Source organism: Azolla caroliniana, unplaced genomic scaffold (genome assembly GCF_043228905.1).
Source record: "Azolla caroliniana isolate FFs.n. ecotype wild unplaced genomic scaffold, voAzoCaro1.0.p SCAF_21, whole genome shotgun sequence".
Lineage (NCBI taxonomy): Eukaryota > Viridiplantae > Streptophyta > Polypodiopsida > Salviniales > Salviniaceae > Azolla > Azolla caroliniana.
The window spans coordinates 3,397,525-3,420,284 of NW_028230456.1; the positions used below are offsets into that span (position 1 = coordinate 3,397,525).

Sequence of the window (22,760 nt, forward strand, 5' to 3'; positions counted from 1 at the left end):
ACATATTCACAAAGATGGCACACTTTATTCCATGTTCTAAGGCAATTTCAGGGATGGAAACAACGGATCTATTATTAACAAATATTGTGCGCCTTCACGGTGTCACGTTGTTACGCGCGTGCGTGTAGAAGGGCGGGACCACGGGGGTCTCAGACTATGTAGAAAGGGGTGCCGAGAAACCGACTCCGGAGGCAACTGAACGCGAGAGAGAGAGAGAGAGAGAGAGAGAGAAAGACAAAGGAGAGGGAGAGCGTGCGCGCGACACCAACTCTTATGCACAGGAAGCAAGGGGGCGCTGCTCCCGACTCCGCCAAATACACCGATATGCACAAACAAACACGAATATATATGTATTACAGGAAAAGATACAACCCCGACTTCGGGCCGGACCAAGGTAGGTTACGTTACGACAACAGTCTGCCGCCAAGCCGTCGTCGGGGGAGCTCTCGGGCTCGTCGCGCCGAGCGGGGTCTTGCACAGGAGGTTGAGTAGAAGTAAACCCCCACAGAACATACAAGCTCTTCACTGGGCCAAAACCCTAAACAGACACGGAGGGGCAGAAGAAGAAGAAGAAGAAAACCAAGACGAAACCCTAAACGAAATAAGGCGAAGACCCAAGTACAAACCCTAAGGGAACAAGAATAAGATGAAGAGGAAGTACTCTACCAAACCCTACACCTAAGTGGTATACCCTCCTAACTCAAAATGGGCAACCCTTTCACAAAGGGCGCTCCCTTCCTTTTATAGAACAAGGAGAGGGATGTGTTACAATGTGGGATAAATCCCAACTTACATGGGATTCTCTGTCCCGACTTGACTCCTACTATTCACACGTTTTTACAAGGGTAAGTGCACATGGTACACCCCGTCGATTCTTTCGATATTCCCCGGTTTCTCACCATGGCCCGGAATCTTCACGACAACGGTTTACCGGATGACATTATCTCTGATCGCGGTCCCTAATTTATGTCTCATTTCTGGAAACGCCTCTTCCAGACACTTGGAATTTCTACAAAATTTTGGACAACCTTCCATCCTGAGACAGATGGACAAACGGAACGAGTGAATCAGATTCTAGAGCAATATCTCTGATGTATGATAAGTTATCAACAAGATGATTGGATCAAATTTCTTCCAATGGCCGAGTTCGCCTACAACAATACTCTCCACACATCAACTAGCGTAACACCCTTCTTTGCAAACTATGGGTTCCATCCACGCTTTAACATAGCTATCCCTACTAGTTCTGTGAATCCATCTATTGAAGAACGAGCTCGTCTGATGAAAGAAGTGCACCATGACCTATCCCTCAAACTCTCCATTGCTCAAGAACGACACAAAGAGAAGGCTGATCGACATTGGCGGGATGCACATAGTTTTAAAGTCGGCGACATGGTCTGGCTATTACGACGGCATATTCCAACTACTCATCCATGCAACAAACTTGATTACAAAAAATTGGGTCCATTCCAAATTGTTGACAAAGTCAATCCCGTAGCTTTCCTTCTTGCTCTTCCATCACTACTGAATTCACAATGTCTTCCATGCATCTCTTCTTGAGCTCTACCATCCATCCTCAATTCCAGGAAGAAGCATCGATCCGCCACCCCCTGTGGCATTGGCAACCAGGGATGAGTATGAAGTTGAGACCATTCTAGACTCGCGCAAGAGCCGACGAAATCTCCAGTATCTAGTCTTGTGGAAAGGATATCCCATTTCTGAGGCTACATGGGAGCCTACAAAAAATTTACTCAATGCCCCAGATGTGGTTCATGATTTTCATCTCCAATATCCTCACAAACCTGCACCTTCTTGAAGTCGGCGCTTAAGGGGAGGATAATGTCATGAACATCGAGTCGAATTCAAGCCTTAGGTCCTTGTATATACATATTATATATTTCTCCTAGAAGGACTTTAGACTTTAAACCTTTGTATAAAGAGTGGTATGTAAGATTGAGTATGTACGACTTAGTATGTAAGACTTGGCATGCAAGAATCAGTATGCTTAATATTATAGTATGTATGACTTGGCATGAGCATGCTTATCATGCATCACTATATGTATAAAAAGGGTTTATCTCCCTTGTTAACATCAAGGAGATCAACACCAGTCATGGAATAGATATTCGTACTCATTGTCATCAACTTATCCATCTCTCTATCTCATCAACTTACCCATCTCTTTGTCTTCCAATTGTTCATCCGTGACACCTTCTAACATTAACTATGTGTCATAGAATCATATTCTATGACACATAACTAATGAGTTTCCACATTCCCCATGACACATGAGCTTCTATAGTTGCTAGAGAGTGAGTGAGTGGTTTAGTGAGAGGGTGAACTTATATAAAACACCCTCAGTGTCGGTTAATCTCCCTTATAATGCTATTACCTTTGTACTTACTATTCTCTGCTCCTTGTCAATATACATCTTGAGTATTCTATTTTCCTATCTATCTTGTGTCTCTCCTCTCTCCTCTTTCATACACATATAACACACATCTCTAATCTATTCCGCTGCATAGAATCACACTCGATTCTTTACACATTCAAATGAAAATCTCTCTCTCTCTCTCTCTCTCTTGGTAAATGCATGTATGTTTGTTATTAAAACAAGATGGTAATACAACCCTTGCTATCTCCACTACTTCATTAGTAGCAATATGGCACGGTAAACCCTCTCAAGCCTTTTGATACCAACGTACCTCCCTTGAGTGTATTATACCCTTTCACTTGTGTATCTTTTATTCCAAGGTGCAAAAATATTCATAAAACACAAACTTTCTTTCCATCTAACTGAGTATCATAACCATACATAATGAGGACCTTTATACACAAGACGTCATGTGACATGTAAAGTGGGCTCTTTTCTTTACTAAATCAGCCAAACTTCATGGTATAAATATGAGTAAATACCACTAATATACATGGAGAATGCCAATTTTGGCACCTTCATAAATGTTTTTTCGACTGAGCAATTCCAAAACTTCACACGAGCATTTAGTGAATGAAGACACCTTTTTTCCTCAAGGATTGCCCCCATGTATATGCATACTATAGCCTATATAAATGTGCTTCCTCCACATTCTTGCACTGACTTCCTTTGGCATCTATATAGATGTTACACATGCATGTATAAGCCCCATCTTCTTTGTCATTAAGTTGCAATACATGTTGAAAGGCATGTTTCCCAAGGTCCACATTCCCCCACTTCCGACAAGCGCTTAACATAGTACTCCAAGTCACATTATCAGGATGGAATGGAAACTTATCCTCAATAGCCATCAATGCATGGTCTAATTGTCCAGCTCGACCAAGAAGGTCGATCATACATGTATAATGCTCCATGGTTGGAATGATGCCAAACTCTTGAATCATAGCATTGAAGTAAGTCTGTGCTCTATAGACCATTCCCGCGTGACTACATGCATTAAGCAAGCTAACAAATGAAATGACACTAGGTCTGTGGCCATCTGCATTCATCTTCTTGAAGATGTACAATACATCTTTAAGTTTTCCCATTTGAGCATATCCTGTCATGAGTGCATCCCATGCAATCACATCTCGAATCCGTAGCTTAGTGAAGACTATTTGTGCATCTGCAAGTGAACCACATTTTGAATACATATCAACCAGAGCATTCCCAACAATGCAATCTGTCTCAACCAGACCTTTTCTTTCAATGTCAGCATGTATTGATTTGCCCTTGCCCATGCCTCCAATCCTACCACAAGCTATTAACATGCATGTGTAAGTGATAACATCTGGAGATACTCCTCTTTCTTGCATCTGCCCAAAAATGTTCAATATTTCCTCACCAAGACCACCACCATGTTTCATGTATCCTGTAATCAACACATTCCAGATGTCGATGTTTTGATCTGGAAGATTGTTAAAAATCTGACTTGCATTATTGAGGTCTCCCCATTTCACATACATGCTAACCAAGGCATTGCCAGCTCCAGTATCTGGAATTTGTTTCAGGAAGCTTGTTGCTTCAATCATAGCATGTATTTCCCTACCCTTCCTAGTGGATTTAATGATACTACAAGCTTTCAAGGTACATGCAAATGTTAAAATATCTGGAGAAACACCCTCAAGCTGCATTTGCTTAAAGCACATAAGTGCTTCCACAGCATGCCCATTTTCAGCATACCCTGCAAGTAATGAAGTCCATGAGAGTGTATCATGCAATGGAAGGTTATCAAAGGCGTCTCGTGCCCTGACAAAGAATCTACATCTCATGTACATACCAATCAAGGCATTTCCAATACTCAAATCGTTGCTGAGCCCATTTCTTTTAATCTCATCATGTATTCGCATGCCTTTTTCTAGTGCTCCAAATTTGCGAACTGCTTTCAGAATGCAAATATAAGTTATAGCATCTGGAGAAATACCATGAATTTGCATATGCTCGAAACAAATCAATGCTTCCTTGTCATGCTCATGTTCAACATATCCAGATATTAATACAGTCCACAAACCAACAGTTTGGATTGGATGCTTGTCAAACAGTTCTTGTGCTTGTGTTAAGAAACCGTTTTTAGCATACATATCAATTAATACGTTGCCAATAACTGAGTTTTCGTCCACAAATGATTGCTTTTCGATCGCACAATGTATTTCCCTGCCCTTCTGAATGGTGCTAATGTTGCTACAAGCTTTCAAGCTACATGCATATGTGATGGTGTCAGGAGTAATACCCTCTAGCTGCATTTGTTTAAAAAATTCCAATGCCCTTTCATAATGCTCATGTTTCATGTAAGATGCAATGAGATTGTTCCACAACCCTACATTCTTTTGCGGAATCACGTTGAAGACTTCTTGAGAATCTATTAAAGAACCACATTTGGCATACATATCAACCAATGCACTACTAAGAACCAGATCTTTCTCCAACAACCCCTTCTTTATAACCTGGATATGTAATTCTTTTCCTCTCTCTCCATTTCTAATTCTACTACACGTCTTAAGCCCAGATGTGAACGTAATAGCATCAGGAGGGACACCCTCAAGTAGCATTTGATCAAAACAGTTGATTGCTCCTAGATCATCACCTTGTTTAATGTAACTCACGATCGAAGCATTCCACAACCCTGTATCTCGAAATCTAAGCTTTGAAAATATTTCTTGTGCCTCACCAAATAAACCACATTCAGAATACATATGAAGTAATGCACTGCCAAGAATTGTATCTCTTTCCAATAACCCTCTTCTAACAATGTCAACATGTATCTCTCTTCCCTTGTTTATAGATCGAAGCATGCCACAAACTTTCAGCATACAAGAAAATGTGCTAGCATTGGGTGACACAGAGAAATTCTGCATATTGTCAAAATAGCTTAGAGCTTTCTTGTTGTTCCCATGTTTGACCGAGGCTGCAATCAACGCATTCCACCAGGAAACACGTTGATCACATTCACTGATCATGTCAATCAATAGTCTTTAAAGATGTCGATCATGTCTATAGTACAATGAAGCCACTTTGTGACCTGAGGATTCCAAAAGGTTTTCTTCACAGATATATTGAACAGGTAGAAAATGTGATAGATTTTTGAGGAACCCAAACATCTTGTATCTTCTCAAACTTCTGCTTCCTTTCTAAGGTTCCATGTTTGTCAAAGACATGAATCAAATACATCACATAAGGTGCCATTCCTTCACACTCGATCACGAGAAACTTTTTTGAGTCGAGCTTCAGAGATTTATCCAGAACCCGCAGTGACAACAATGAAACCAATCCTATGGATGTGGAGCATGTTTTGCCTTCTTCAGTGCAAATGAAAATCAATCAAAAGCCCATCTTCATGATAGTGTGTATTTACTACTTTCTATGGCACCTTCAAGCATAGTGTGTATACCCCAGAGTACACGAAGGATGATAAAATATCAACTTTCGTATAAGGTAATGCTAAGTACATGAAATATCACTAGTCTAACTCCTCCATTACCACCAACACTTTCTCTCAATCAGCATTCTCCATTGAAGAATGCTTTAGTGTTCGACATGTTTTGGCCATTGGAACTACATGTAGGGCGTAGCTTAAAAACTGCACCACAAACTACAGTTATCAAGATTTCGACAAATTCGTAGTAGCAAAATTTTCTATGCGTTCGTCGAATTGATCTGAAAGTGCCAGCTTCAATTAAAAAACTTTCCTAGTCTAACCTGGATGCAAGAAAACATAAAGCATTGCCAAAACTATGCATCTTCTTAAAACAACCTAGAGCATTTTCACTGTCACTCCATGCATTCTTCAAGAGGATGGCCATTATGCACTGCACCACTTTTGATGGGCATTCATTTGTCGATAATAACATAGGTTACTCTTGATGGGCATTCATTCATGGCAAATAGGATAGAGCACTCTTGATAGGCACTCATTCATGGAAAACAATAGATGGCATTCTTGACTGTTATTCATTATTCCCAAATATAGACCAAAATTTAAGGGAATTCGTCCATGAAAAACAATAGAGATCACTGTTGATGGTCATTCATTCAACATAGACCACTCTTGGGGGGCATTCATTCCTGCCAGATTATAGAGACCACTCTAGATGGCCATTCATTCATGCAATACAGTGACGACCCAATAAAGCAATGCATCAGCATGTAGAAAGGAGCGAGTATTCCTTTCACAGCTAGTGTGGAAAGAATCCAGTTTTCATGACTACCTTCTAGCGTGACGAATTACAAAATTAGCACTCTAATTTTGTGAAATCACCAAAGTAGCCCTTACTGATTCAAGATAATCAAGTGGAACTTTACCACTCAAAAGTTTTATAATGGGGGTTATGTAGCATAGTCCCTTGGTGCCAATGGTAGAAAAGAGTTTGCTTCTTAACGTTATACATTATGTGAATTGGATCTTTTGACAAGAGGGACCTACTTACGAACACAATTGTTTTTATATCGTTCTATTTACGTTGTATGAATAGTTTAAGACTATCCAATCTAATGAATTCACTTTTTGATCTAGATGTAGCCTTCATATCATAATAACTGCTAACCCTACACTTCCCAACGAACACAATTTATCATCTAGTATTCCGACAAACATCTTGTCATCCTGCCAAATGGTCGGATCCAGGTGTTGATGACAATATATTTCATTGGAAACATGGGTTCTTGGGATGAAGGTCGGGCGTTGCATATATTTTACATGGTGACGTTTTAAATTTCGAGATTTATGTTTAGATTGGCTCACCACATATGAAACTCGTGTCATATATCAACGCAAAGCCCTCAAAAAAACTTGCTTCGTTATAGAGCAAAGATCAGACAAGTTTTGAGTTAACTAGGGATTGGCTTCCTGATTGAACGTACATAGAGAGAGAGTGTCCTCGTACTCAATTATCTATCTAACATTATCTTGAACCGACGAAGATCCAATTACATATGTTGTCTCGACAAGCTTTCTTTCCATTAGGGACAAATACCCAGAAACATTATTGTAGCATCTGCTAGGTCTCGATACGAAGGACCCCCCATGTCATATGTCATTGGAAAGCTCTCGACGAATACACTCTAACTACACTAAGTTTGCCAGATTTATAGTCTTTACTAATGATTCATTTCTTCCCAATAGAAAGACCCCATTGAAAGAGACTTCATATATGTATGTATGGCATCATGAAATTCAATCGACCAGTGCTCGAATCCTTGTAATTACTAATGCATGTCAAAATGTCCATACCTCTTCTTCTTCTTCTTCTTCATCTTCTTCTTCTTCCATCTTGACAAAACACTGTCGATCTGTAATCATGCAGAGGAGCCATGGAAAATTCGCATTCTTCAGAGAACACCAGACCTTGTCCGAAACCATAGAAGCCCTCGAATCAGCAACGGTAAAGCCAAATGTCCATGTCTTCACTCATCTTATCGATTCTTGTGCGAAGCTCCAAGACATGGCTTCTGCCAGAAAACTTCACTCTTTCATCCTCAGAAATGGTATCATTCATCTCCTACCACAGGTATCTGATCATCTCATTCGTATGTTGTCTTCATTTAGTCTTTTGCAAGAAGCAAATCGAGTGTTTGATGAAGTTCTTCATCCATCTGTGTATACATGGAATGCTATCATCACAGCGCATGTGAATCTTGGGCATGGAAGGAAGGCTATTCTTCTATATGAGAGTATGCTGGAAAAGGGATTCATTCCAGATAAGTTCACATATCTATGCACTTTAAAATCATGTACAAAGCTGCTTGATCACAGCCAGGGGGGAAGCATCCATGATTCAATCATTCGAAGTGGGCTTGATTCAGATGTTGCTCTTATGAACAGTGTGATTGATTTCTATGCTAAATGTGGTAAGCTGGAAGAGGCAAGCTGTGTCTTTTCGCATATGTCGACCAAAAGTGTAGTTTCTTGGAGTGCATTGATCTCTGGATATGCATCTTGTGAAGATTCTTTTCATGCACTCGAGCTTTTCACCATGATGCAAACATATGAAGAAAATCAGCCTCATGGAATGTTATTTGCAAGTATAGTGAAAGCTTGTAGTAAGGAAGGAGCATTAGTAGAAGGATGGTTGATACATGATAAGATAATGAGAAGTGGATTTGACTCAAATGTATTTATTGGAAGCACCCTTATTGACATGTATGCTAAGTGTGGAGACATGGTAGTAGCTCAAAGAATGTTTGATCGAATGCCGAGTCGAGATTTGGTAGCCTGGTCAGCTCTCATATCGGGTTACACTGCCTCTGACATGGGTGTTATGGCATTGCAAAGCTATGCTTGTTTGCTAAAGGAAGGTATAGTTCCTGACAAATACTTATTTTCTTCTGTCTTGAAAGCATGTCATAGTATCAATGATGGGATGTGGATACACGATCAAATTGTTAGAAGAGGGCTTGAGAAAAATGTAGTAGTTGGAAGTGCTCTTCTTACCTTTTATGGGGCATGTCTGTGTATGGAAGCAGCATGCAATGTGTTCTATCGGCTACCTGAACGGAATATTTTATCATGGGGAGGATTAATAACATGTTTGGCTCAACAAGGACATGATCGCTTTGTGTTATTTTTATATGAGAAAATGCAAGAGGAGGGTATCAGGCCAGACAAAGTAATTATGGTATGCATGCTACAAATATGTAGTAACCTTGGTTCTATCTTGAATGGTTTTTTGATACACCAACAAATAGTCCATCAGAATCTTGATCTTGATTGGGTCATTATAAAGAACCTTATAAACATGTATATAGAATGTGGAAATTTGGAAGATGCTAGGAAGTTTTACAGTAGGCTTCCTAATAGAGATGTAGAAATATGGACGTCAATTATTCAAGGATACTGTAAAATAGATCAGTCTTCTGTTGCCATGGAGCTCTTTGATTCTTTGCAGCAAGATGATATGATAATTGTAGACAGGGTTTTGTTTTTGTGCCTTTTGAAAGCATGTGGCAAGACAGGATCCATAGGTAAGGGAAGGCAGTTACATGTTCAAATTGTTGGAAGTGGATTAGATCTGGATCTCGCAATAGGAAGTATCCTTGTAGGCATGTATAGTGATTGTGGAATGCTCGGTGAAGCATGGGAAGTGTTCAAGAATATTACATCTCCAGATGTAATAGCATGGGGTGCCATGCTGGCTGGATATGTAAAACATAGAAATGAATATTTAGCGCTACAACTTTATGAAAAGTTAGTGCATTCTGATGTAATACCAGATAAACCCATATTTTCTTACATGTTAAGGGCATGTGGTCAAATGAAAGCTGTCGAGGAAGGTCACATGTTGTATGATCAAATGATCAGAAATGGACTAATGTGTGATAGTGTCCTTGAGAACACCATTATGGACATGTATGCCAAGTGTGAATGCCTTAAAGAGGCAAATAGAATATTTGACCAGAAAATTATCCATGATGTTGTGTCATGGGCAACAATTATCATGGCATATGTACAGACTGGTCAAGGTCTTTGTGGTCTGAAGCTATTTGAAAGAATGCAACAAGGAGATATAAAAGCAGACGCTGTAGTTCACTCCTGTATCTTGAAGGCATGTGGGAGTGTAAATGATCTCGAGAATGGGATGATGTTGCATTATGAGATACTTACTTGTGGATGGGAATTAAATGAGCTAGTTGGATCTGCCCTGATTTGCATGTATGCAAAGTGTGGGCAATTTCATGATGCACAAAGAGTCTTTGATAAACTAGAGTCTCCAGATGAAGTTTCATGGGGTGTAATGATTGCAGCTTGTGCAAAGCATGGGCATGAAGATTGTGCTCTAACACTCTATGAAGCAATGAAAGAATATCACCTTTTACCGACAGAATCTACACTCTTATGGGTTTTGAAAGCATGTGGTGATAAAGGTGTCTTCAAACAGGGTCAGATGTTGCATTGTCATATTGTCAAATGTGGGTTAGATTCAGATATGTGCATTGTCAATTCTATTCTCGACATGTATGCAAAGTGTGGAAGCATAGAGGAATCATTCCATTTATTTGATCGAATGCTCTCTCGAGATGTAATGAGTTGGGGTATCATGATGGCAGCAGCACTCTTGAATGATAATCACAGAGAACTATTCAAAAAGTTAGTGGATCAGAAACAACTTGAGGGCTTTGATGCTGATGATGCGATCTTAACTAGCCTCCTTGGGGCATGCCGACAAATCGGTTTAATAGAAGATGGACTAAATTGTTTCAAATTTATGTATAATATAGCTCCAAGTGTTGAACAATATGGATGTCTCGCTGATCTTCTTGGACGTGTTGGCTGTTTGGAAATGGCTGCAGATGTGATTCAGACAATGCCAGTTGAAGAAGATGTTCTTATGTGGACAGCATTGCTCAATAGCTGCAAAACATATGGCAACAAAGATCTTGCAAATCTTTGCCTTCAACATATCCTTAGATTGGATCCAGATGACACCTCGGGATATGTTCTCCTTACAAGCATGCATTCTGATTCTGAAATTCTGAAGGATAAGCTACATTATTCAGCATGGAAAGACAATGGTTTTTTCAAGAAGAGAAATTGTCTTTCTCAACATGATACGCCATTGCATTGCCTTGGGCAACAAGATGGATGTGAAAAACTCAAAGCGGAAAGTTTCATGCCTGTACAGAGTGTTCGTGATGATATTAATGACCTTAGCAACAAGATTGCAATCCATTACAATGAAGATTCATATGCCCAACCTTGTAGAACTAGCATTTGGTCATGTAAAGACCAGAAAATGTGTTTTCATAATTTATTGAACTTTCAAGAATGTTCCCCTGTTTGCACTTGTTTAACTTCTTCTCTGAAAACAGAAGCAATTTATATTTTTGATATTGTGTGTGGGTTAGCTTGCTTAGTTGCCTTTTGTTTTTATGTGCTTGCTTTATGTGGTCATGGATTAGCCCATCCAGTCATATAGCCCATAATGATCTTAGGCCATAGGAATGGCACACCCTTTTTTAACATAAGTTTTGTTGGTTGAACTCTTTTCAAATGCATTCCTTGGTTTTCCAAAATGTTCCTTCCCATTCTTTTTCCATGGCATACTGAAATGCTAAATTTATCATGTGAAGGGCCCACATATATTTGGAATAGAATAGAATAAAGATGAGGCTATATTTGACCAATGGGACCAAATCAACATGTCATCTTATATGGGACGACTTCCTAACAAGGGGGATTACTACTCTATAGTAAAAACTCTCGATGTGAAAACAATGCATGCACATGTGCTCTCCCTTCTTGGTAGAAGTTTGAGTATGACACTCGCATTATCATGCTTGTGTAAAAAGTCATCGTATTTCTCCTTAGTAACCTTATGTGCTAAGCATGTGATAAGTGAGTGATATTCGTCTTTCACTAGTTCTCATTGTATACCTTGCATATCTTCATGTTGTTGCCTCAACACCCAACTTGTGTGAGAAAAAGTTTAAAGAAGTGTTAAGGATCTTCAAGAGCCAAGGCTCATGGGGGGTAGCGAAATGTGATTTGTTATGTTTTGACATTTTCTCCTTGTATTGGGGCCAATATTGTTGGATAATATATGCAAAGTAACATTCCAATTTTCACATTTTATCATCTTGCCACTTTATCCTTAGTGTATTATAGATCTAGATACTAATGTAAGCTTAAGATAAGGATAATGAAAGATAGATAGAAAGGAGAAAGAGAAAGAAGGGTGCCGATCCACCCGACCACCCCCGAGCGAAGGGATCGAGACGGACTCGAGCCTCGATCGGCGTCCCATACCACCGCCGTGGCGTCGAGTCGTACCTGGTGCTGGCGCGCTCGCTACAAGAGTTGACCCACCACACGAGCAGAGTCTCGATGTAGTAAAAAAGATCATCAAATGAGGGTAGCTAGGCCTCTTATTTATAGCGAAACCCAAGGCCCCCAGGCAAGTTCACACTTGACCTAATGGGTTGTCTCAATCCCGAGGATTAAAAGTAATCCTCCCCTTCTTTACACTCTCATTTAACCCTCACACTTATCCACGTGTATAGATTACTACGGTAAATTCTTACCACGGGATATTATATGGTCATGCCCGTAACATACTCCCCCTCTTTAAAACATTGCACTCTTGCAATGGAAAGTTAGGGAAGTTAGTTCTAAGAGTATTTTCGCGTTCCCATGTGGCATCTTTTATTGATTTATCCATCCATTTTATTTTGAATTCTCGGATTTCTTTAGTACGTAATTTTTTTGTTTTAACATCGAGAATTCTTTCTGGTACATGTGGTTTAGAAGATAATTCTTCAGAAGTAACCAGAGTTTCAGTCGTAACTGTATTGTCGCCAGAACCTAGAAGTTCTTTTAGACGACTCACATGAAAGACTGGATGAATTCCGACACCATCAGGAAGAGCAAGACGATAGGCTGATGACCCAATGCGTTTGAGGACTGTAAAAGGTCCACAAAACCGTGGGGCTAACTTAGCGCACTTACCCGTAGACAATGTCTTAGAATTGTGAGGTACACGTAAAAATACCTTCTGTCCAGGGTTGAATACACGAGGTTGCCTATGATGATCGGCATAAAAACGCGCTCTATCTTGAGCTGTTTTTATATTATCTCGTGCAATATGCAACATATCTTGCATATCCCGAAGAAAGTTTTGCGTACTTCGCAACTCATCATGATGTATATTAACATCAATCGGGGCTCGTGGCTGAAAACCATACATCAACATAAAAGGACTATATCCCGTCGACGTATGCTTGGAGCTGTTATAAGCAAACTCCAAAATTGGGAGATAACGTTCCCATTTTGTTGGTTTTGCACCAACGTATGCTCGAAGCATGTCCTCAATAATTTGATTTACTCGTTCTGTCTGTCCATCGGATTGAGGATGATCCGTGGAGCTCATGCTCAACGTAGTTTCTAACTTCTTAAAGACTTGTGTCCAGAAGTCACTAGTAAACTTTGGATCTCGATCACTCACGATATCCATCGGTAACCCATAAAAACGAAACAATTCGTCAACGAATTGGTAAGCCAATTCAGGAGCTGTTACCGTGGTTTTAGTAGCAATAAATCTGGCCATTTTAGTTAGTCGATCAACGACAACCCAGATGGCATCATGACCTTTTTGGGTGCGAGGAAGGCTAACAATAAAATCCATGGATATACTTTCCCACTTATTATTGGGAATGTCCAGGGGATGTAAAAGTCCTGCGACTTTAAGTCGCTCGGCTTTGTTAACCTGACACTGGTGACATTTAGTCACATAGCTATGTATGTCAGGACGCATCTTAGGCCAATAAAATTGAGTGGAGATGAGAACGAGTGTACGATGTATTCCAGGGTGCCCTGCTGAGGGTACATCATGGCATTCAAAAAGAATCCTCTTTTTGACCTCGGGTAAATCTGGAACACAAACCTTCCCATTACGGTAGAGCAAACCGTTAGCAATGTGGAAGTATTCCTTCGAGGATGTGGTGGTGTCTGTTCCAGACTCAACTCTTGCCCAGTATTTTGCGAAATAACTGTCATCAGGATACTTTCCTCGAAGGTGATCATAAAGATCTGATGATATTTCAGTGAAGCTAAGCGTGTTAACTTCACGGATGCGACTTAGTGCATCAGCGACAGTGTTCATGGAACCTTTACGATATCGTATGGAAAAATCAAAGTCCTGGATGAGATCAGCCCATCGTGCCTTACGACCTTTCAGGTCTTGTTGGTCACAAAAATATTTCAAGGACTCGTGGTCCGTAGTTACCACAAAGTGATTTCCATAAAGATAATGGCGCCATGTTTTGAGCGCATGTATAACTGCAAATAATTCCTTTTCTTGAACTGTATACCGACATTGAGCAGAATCAAGTTTCTTACTCTCGAATGCTATTGGTTTACCATCTTGATACAAGACAGCACCTATAGCATAATCGCTTGCATCGGTTTCAACCTCAAAAGGTTTTGAAGGATCAGGTAAAAGAAGTGAAGGAGCCTTGCAAACTAGGTCCTTGAGTTCCTTAAATGCAAGGTCTAGTGTAGCATTCCACACAATAGGTTTTATAGACTTACGCGTTTGACCTTTTAAAAGATCAGTAAACGGCGTCGTCAATTGGGAGTAATTACGAAGAGACTTTCGCAAAAACCCCACAAAACCAAGGAATGATCGAACTTCTCGAATATTCCGAAGAGTGGGCCAAAGCTTGATTTTCTCAATGCGAGAAGGATCAATTTCAACTCCTCGTTCGGTTATGAGATGTCCTAGATAAGTAATTGATTTCTTGAAGAACTCACATTTTGAGATCTTCGCATAAAACTGTTTGTCACGCAATGTTTGTAAAACAAAGCGGACATGTCTAGCATGTTCTTGTAATGTACGGCTATAAACTAAAATATCATCCAAGAAAATAACGACAAATTTTCCAAGTTGTTCTCGGAAAATGTCATTCATTTCTTGTTGAAAAGTAGCCGGAGCATTGGTCAAACCAAAAGGCATAACCAAAAACTCATAATGGCCATAGCGCGTACGAAATGCCGTTTTAGGAACATCGTCCTCACTTATTCTTATTTGATGGTAGCCAGTACGGAGATCAAGTTTCGTAAAATACCGAGCTCCCTGGAGACGGTCAATTAGATCGTCAGCCCGGGGCAATGGATACGAATTCTTGATCGTCACTTTATTCAAGCGTCGGTAATTAATACACATACGCCATGTGCCCTCTTTCTTTTTAACCAAGAGAACTGGTGCACCCCATGGAGATTTACTATAACGTATATAACCCATTCGTAAATAGTCCTTGAGTTGCTTAGATACCTCATCTTCTTCGGATCGACTTAAGCGATACGGAGGTATACTTATTGGTGCAACCCCAGGTACAATATCTATACGATGGTCTATATTACGTTTAGGAGGTAACCCATCAGGTAGTTCACTTGGAAAAACATCATGAAAATCATTTAAGATTTCATCAAGTTGTTGTTGTTCAAAATATGTTAATTGAATCGGGACATTATCGATATTGTAAACGTGAATGTCCGGATCAAGTACACAATAAAATAACGTAGAACAAGACAACTCGGATATTGATGGACACGAGGAAACAATCGAGAGGGATTGTTTTTTTACACATTGAATAAAATGCGTACAATCGTTCAGTACAAAAGAAATGGAATGACGAACCCAATCAATAAATAAAGAAGAGTTTTTATTATAAAACCAGGGATAACCCAGTATTACATCGGTGGTACAAAGATTCATTACATGGAAGTCTACTTCCTCTATATAAGTATCAATAGAAATTCCTAATGAATGAATCGCCCCGTTGATGTATTGTACTCTTCCATCAGCCAAGTGCACCGTGTAGGTGTGATCACTTACGGTGGGTTGGATTCCCCATATCTGAACCAAACGATCATTCACAAAATTGTGTGAGCTTCCCGAATCAAATAAAAATTGTACGGGAGATCCATTGATATACCCGTTTGCACGTAGTAAATCATTGGGACCCAATACATAGTGAGGGAAAGAACATTGACAATTACTTAAATGATGTGTATAGACCTGAAGGACATTAGGAATCTGACCTTTATGGTCTGCAGCTTTAGCTTTGTTGTCGTGCTCTTTCCGTTGGAGCTTTCGACATTGATCTTTTGTATGACCCTTCTTTTTGCAGAATACACAAAAAGGATGTTGTCGCTTACAATCGCGATCCAGGAATTCGTTGGGTGTCTTGCGTTTCCCAACAAATTGCGACTACTTAGTCCCGGGCGCTTCGTTGGGTTTGTTATGGTCCTTCTTCGAAGTGCGTTGATAGCGAAGAACTATTTCAACGGCCTCTTCGAAGGATTTTGGATCCTTATCGTGCACTATCCAGTGATAGTCCGAATTGGGGATGCCATTGACAAAACAAGCTATCAACCAATTGTCCCCTTCTAGACCCGATTTTTGGATTTGGGTTCTAGCATGGTGAACATAGTCTTCTAGCGAGGAAAATTTCCTGCTAGAGAGGTTCATTAAAGCTTGTGCTGCCTCGGTTCGAGAGGGAGGTTGCAGAAATTGGCCCTTAAAAACTGTGACAAAATCTGTCCAGGTATCGGGCAATTTCCCCATAGTACGGAGGCCACGCCACCAGGCGGCGGCCTTACCCCCGAGTTCTCGACCGACATATGCAATCTTCGTACTATCTGGCGTGGGATAGAGCTCAAAATGAGACTCCCATCGTCCCAGCCATGTGCAGATTGCTTCTTCGGTTCTTTCCTTTTTGTCTCCCGTAAATGGCTTAACGACAAATGATGGTTCACCTTGTCGCTCATCAGGTCTATTAGTCTCACGTTGTAGACTAATGACACGTGCCTCAAGAGCACTCTGAGATTGCCGAAGTTCGGTCATCTGTTGAGCGGTGAAACTAAGGTATTGGGTTATTTGTGCCAAATACATCTCAGTGGACATTTGTCCAGGAGGATTCCCTTGAGTTCCTTCCGCTTGAGCGGATGACATCGGGTCGTTAATTTGAGCCATTAAAGATTATTTCTGGAAAAGAAATAGGATAAGGTCAGAGATATATTCATAACATCATGTCGTGATGTAAACATATCATGGGCGAGCATTAATCGATATCATTATCTCACGTCAATACCCCTCTAGACGTATGAGATGAGGTTCAAGATCAGGTTACTATGGTAACACAAAGGTGTTTTAAAAACCATGGGGGTGACAAATAAATGTCTTTCCCTGATCTCTATATCGATTGTTTCATGGTGGCTCCCCGAGGCTCAACCATGTATGTTCGCGTCATGAATAGTTTATACACGAAAAAAAATGTTAACAATAAACTATGTTTCGGTGCCCACATAAGTGGTTTCGGCTCTTTAAGTCCTATTACGAGGACCCCGAGGTGCACTTAGACCTTAAGTCTAAACATGTGTTATAGTCATATGTATCAAGGATGTTGTATGGTCTTGGTCATATTTGAACTCGAGACCTCGAGAACCAATACATTAAACACTTGAGCCAACCAAGTAAGTTGCTCTTCTCGAATGCTTAATGTTTGATGCGTATAAGAGATATGCGAGGCAATTGATCATATATGTTTTTTTAAAAGAACATATATGTCAAGGGTCGTTATTTCGCCCTCATTTACCAAAACTATGTTGGTACGTTACCTAACCTCAAGTCTCGTAATTACGATGGCATACGCCAAAGTGCAACCTAATGGTGAAGCCAAATGAGCCCTTGTTTCGTAGTAGGCTCACGTGGGCCATCACATGGTCACGTCATTACGAATGCCTCTCGTAAGAACGAGCTCATGGTGGCATCGTATCCATGTAATGAGGGTGGGATGTTGGATACGTGCGTCATTGGAGCGACCTCACTTGAAGTGGGTCAAGCCCTACGTACTCAACATCATTTTGGCTATTCGCGTTTCTTTACGTAACGAAATCGAGGTCGTCAATGGGGTTATCAACAATAAAAAAATGTTGAAAAAGGGATGGTGACAACGCCATTCTCACAAAAATGTGAGGACGGCCACCAACATCCTTTTCCCGATCATGACAACTTTCGATATAATCACGTAATAACGAATATAGACATATGTTTACTTATCACATATATACGATCAAATACGTATATATGTGACCACATATGCCTATATTCAACATATCGTTATAGTAAATAGCCACAAATGATGTGATCGAGATACGTAATCGAGGTATATACCTCTACGCACACGAAACATCAACAAATAAGAGATCATCGTAATACGCAATGGAGGTATTGACCTCTTACGCATACGAGACCAAACGCATATCGTTTACAACAAATCAAGGTATTAAACTCATACGCAAACGTAACATATGTTCGTGAACGTAATACGTAATTGAGGTATTAACCTCGTACGCATACGACACTCATCACATATTATTAATATGTCAAACGAGGTATTGACCTCGTGCACATATGTAAACGTTTTAGATAATCAATTAAAGACCACTACAACATCATTGATTTAATGAAAAAAATTACATATAAACTAAACACATGATTAGATGGGAGAAGAGAGAATAGAAAGAAAAATTCTAGAAAGAGTTACCGAAGTTCTTTGTTGATCGTTGTCTGGATCAAGGCCAACCGCACAACGATCGATCAGCATCAATCAAAAGACAAATGAAAAACAAAGAAACATTAGTACAAAAATCTGATACCAAATATTATAGATCTAGATACTAATGTAAGCTTAAGATAAGGATAATGAAAGATAGATAGAAAGGAGAAAGAGAAAGAAGGGTGCCGATCCACCCGACCACCCCCGAGCGAAGGGATCGAGACGGACTCGAGCCTCGATCGGCGTCCCATACCACCGCCGTGGCGTCGAGTCGTACCTGGTGCTGGCGCGCTCGCTACAAGAGTTGACCCACCACACGAGCAGAGTCTCGATGTAGTAAAAAAGATCATCAAATGAGGGTAGCTAGGCCTCTTATTTATAGCGAAACCCAAGGCCCCCAGGCAAGTTCACACTTGACCTAATGGGTTGTCTCAATCCCGAGGATTAAAAGTAATCCTCCCCTTCTTTACACTCTCATTTAACCCTCACACTTATCCACGTGTATAGATTACTACGGTAAATTCTTACCACGGGATATTATATGGTCATGCCCGTAACATAGTGCCTCTAATGATCTATTCTTGATGATCACATACTTCATAACATCACTTGGGAGCTACAAAGATTTTTCACTCCCCATCTATTAAACCATTTCATAATGTCAATCACACATCCAAATGGAGAATCTACCTAGGCTATTTCCTTCTCTTTCTTCTTCTTCTAGTCTTTACCCTTGTGTGATGGTGCTGATGGCGTAATCACCTCTTGCTTCTTCTTTGCCACTACTCTATAGAGGAATCAACAACAACCCACCAACATACAATTCATGTTTATCATTTAAAAGAGAGTGAATCTTAAAGGAATAGAGAGTCATGAAAATGAAAAGAGAAAAAACAACAATTCAAAAATATTACGAAAAACATGCAAGCATGTGGCTACAATATGTGTGTAGATAAAAAATGGGCAAAAGATGGGTGTATCAAATATTAGAGGAAACCCACAGAACCACCAAATGCATCCTCGGACCTCCTCCATGGACCATGATTGACCCAAAATTGAGGAATTCACCGAAGTGTTCTTGTCAAAACTCTCAATGACTACTTGAATAACCCGTGCTAACACATATGCCCATACTGATGATGTTCCCTTCAAGAAGAGAATGACCCTATCAATATAGAATATTATGCTCACAATGTATATGGACACGACTTAAAGTGCATAACACTTATTCTTCTCCAACCTTCCAATATATAATGCCCACATTGTCACATCAACAAACATCCATGACACACCCTACATGCTTGTCATGTGCAATGATCGTATGCACAAACTATATGTGTCTGCACACATTACATACAAAGTGCATCAAAACTCTTAAAACAAAATGTTACAAGCAAATCACAATGTGATGCACTTGCCCTTGTTTTTACAACACATGAGACATAATATTTTCACAAAAATCCAAATATTTGTACACAAAAAGGTGATGTATGTTTTAATGGATTTCAAAATCTTAAACCTTCCAATATATTCAAGACTAAAAATAAATTTATATACTTTTCCATTCTTGTCAAACAAGTCCTTCGATTTTAGGCTTTACAAATAGCATTTACTCTTAACTTCCAGAGCAATAGGCAACCCCATACCTCTTATAGAGACAATGCTAACAATGGTGTATGTGGCTTAACACATTGTCCTTGAGAGCTACTTGATAACCAACACATATGCATTTATGAAGCATCAAAACATGCAATAATACATTTCAAAATTTATGGATGTGTATGGTGTATCCTTGAATGAGATACTAAATAGATGCCATTGAGATAAGCGATTAAGGTTCTCTTGAGAAGTTAGCATCAACTTTAGAAGATACTCATGTCTCATTGACATTTGACGGTGACAATTGAAATGCATATACATATATAATTATATTTATATGTATATGTGCAACATCATACTTAAAATATTGTAAAGAACAAAAATTCCAATCATTATTTAGGGAATTGCATGGACACAATAATTGTTCGATGACAGTAGCCGACTTTTCAATTTTTTGAGGAATGTGTGTTTCAAATGGCAAGCAAAATTAACAATGTGTCTCATTATTGCCTTCTAAAAATCGGCTTATTATTTCACTCTAATTGTTCCTTAGGCTCCTAGTGGAGATTTTTGTTTTCGTTGTTCCGTCACCAGTTATTGAATGACATATAATGTTGACACAAAATTACATGATAATATGAATCTAATGATGTTGAAGTTGCAAGGATATATGTATGATGTATCTATATCTTTGTAAATTTCATATACATAAAAAAATGTTGAATTTGTAAATGCGAGTTCCAACTCAAGCTTGATTTTATAATAGATATGTTGAGTAGTCTTATCAATCCATCATGCATGGGGTTGGAGTTGGTGACAAATCTTATGAAATGTGTACGTAACATGGTGTAGGAGTGCAAGCGGTTCAACAAATACTCCACTATTGTAAAACTTAACGAGTTGTTCCATGATTAAATTACACCATTGATGGGAATCATGCAATCAATACTTCAACTCAATTTTAGAGGGATTATGATACCCTCTAATGGCTACCACCTCTCATCATTCACCTTTGAAAATATACTCCATGATCTATTTTTTTAAAATTGGCAAAACATTGCTCCTGAAATGGGCAATAATCAACCCATATACTCTAATTTCTAAGATGACTATGTTTTATATAAATTACATGGTCAAGTTCTTAAGACTTACCAGTGGATTGATTTCTTGTAGGTTGTAATAGTGTTTTTGCAAGTGCATTGATACATGGATTTGGTATTAAGAGTTTGAAAATGATTCGAAGGGTCTTGTGAAGTTTGTCTTGTGCTTTAACCAAGTTACTTATGCTTGCTCAAAAGCACCAAGAGTGAAGAAACACATGAAGGAAGAGAATATCAACTATATAGGAAAGCCCAAAGGAGCATAATGATTGCTCATGCCATGAGTCATATGCTCTCCTTCTTTGCTTCCTAGGAGGTGAGGACTTGGTTGATACCTGTTTTAGCATGAGAACTAGGGTTTATATGTGGCGACTAATTCTACATGAGCAGTATATGTGGCGACTAATTCTACATGAGCACCATGAAAGTTAGCTTAGATTAATCTACGAATGTCAATATATTAAATAAATTTATTAAAATACGCTCGTCACCAAAAAAACGTCGAATTTTAGGGAGAGTAATACAACGCCGGTGTTACCGTGTGGATTGAATGCTTCGGAAAGGTTTTGATTTCCTTTGATGGGAAGGTAGATGTTAATAGGGAGGGAGTCATTGAATATCCTAAAGCTTTGATTGTTTTAAATGGTTCAATTGTGTTCATTCGTAGTGTATGGATTCATGGTTTTTTCATCGACAATCTAGATCAATGTAGCATGGTAGGTGCATTACAGTGTCTCGGAGCCCATAATGGGTTGTCAAAGGATGATTTTACTAGCCTCAAAACTCTTCTATTCTCTGCCAAGAGCTAAACGACCTGAGGTTAAGTCAGGGAAACATAATCTGGCAGAAGCCACGTATGTTTTTGTTCATTCTCGGGATTTGATATGCATGTGGCAGACACTGTATGGTTTCGTTCGGGGTGAAGCTCATTTTGGTAGTGGTCGAGTAAGGTACCACCACAAACGCACATACAAAGAAGAACACAAGGCCCATGCGTATGTATACACCTCTGGAATGGGAAGCTTTCAACAGTTTTTTCTTGGCAAAAAGACACAAGAGACCACACACCCATGTATGTGTGGACATGCATGTATGTCTCCACACGAAACCCACCGTTGCTTTAAATTGTGTTGCGACCACCACACACGATTTGCCACATGGACGACAAAAGCAGTTTCTGAAGGTCACACACATACAGAGAAGAACATAGGCCCGGGTGCATGTATACACTACACCCTTGGAATGGGAAGCTTTGTACAGTTATTTTTTCCGGCGAAAAGACACAGGAGACCACACCCCATGTACACGAATGTTCGTGTCTTGCCTCCACATGAACCCACCCTTGCTTTAAATTGGGCTGCCACCACTCACGATCTGCCACGTGGACGACAAAAGCAGATTCTCAAGGCCACGTGGCGAAGGAAAAGAGGAAAAACGTTTCTTAAAAGTTTTTTCAATTTGTTTTTATAAATTTTAAAATTGTTTTTGCTTTTTTTAAAAAATAGTCGAGAAGGAAAAATTATGAAGAAAGAAGAAGA

At 39.6% G+C, this 22,760-nt stretch overlaps 2 protein-coding genes across 3 annotated transcripts; one reads left to right on the top strand and one right to left on the bottom strand.

The window, feature by feature from the left end:
• Positions 1-3,054: 3,054 nt before the first annotated feature.
• On the bottom strand, positions 3,055-5,430 carry LOC147850371 (pentatricopeptide repeat-containing protein At4g13650-like). The gene has a single exon (XM_087336778.1). The coding sequence runs from the start codon at positions 5,428-5,430 to the stop codon at positions 3,055-3,057; it is 2,376 nt and encodes a 791-aa protein (XP_087192904.1).
• A 2,237-nt stretch (positions 5,431-7,667) lies between these two features.
• Positions 7,668-11,425, top strand: LOC147850372 (pentatricopeptide repeat-containing protein At2g03380, mitochondrial-like). Of its 2 annotated transcripts, none has more exons than XM_087336571.1 (2): positions 7,668-7,977; positions 8,051-11,425. In XM_087336571.1, the coding sequence occupies exons 1-2, from the start codon at positions 7,683-7,685 to the stop codon at positions 11,380-11,382; spliced, it is 3,627 nt and encodes a 1,208-aa protein (XP_087192697.1). In that variant the 5' UTR covers positions 7,668-7,682; the 3' UTR covers positions 11,383-11,425. The 2 variants fall into 2 exon arrangements, with proteins under 2 accessions (XP_087192697.1, XP_087192698.1); XM_087336572.1 differs by having other exon boundaries at positions 8,093-11,425.
• The last annotated feature ends 11,335 nt before the right edge of the window (positions 11,426-22,760 follow it).

Excerpts from the sequence above, each read along its gene's own strand:
- LOC147850372 (XM_087336571.1), top strand. The coding sequence starts at position 7,683 with ATGTCAAAATGTCCATACCTCTTCTTCTTCTTCTTCTTCATCTTCTTC. Across the intron at positions 7,978-8,050 it reads TCATTCATCTCCTACCACAG|TTCTTCATCCATCTGTGTAT; the intron begins GTATCTGATCAT and ends TGTTTGATGAAG.
- LOC147850371 (XM_087336778.1), bottom strand. The coding sequence starts at position 5,430 with ATGATCAGTGAATGTGATCAACGTGTTTCCTGGTGGAATGCGTTGATT.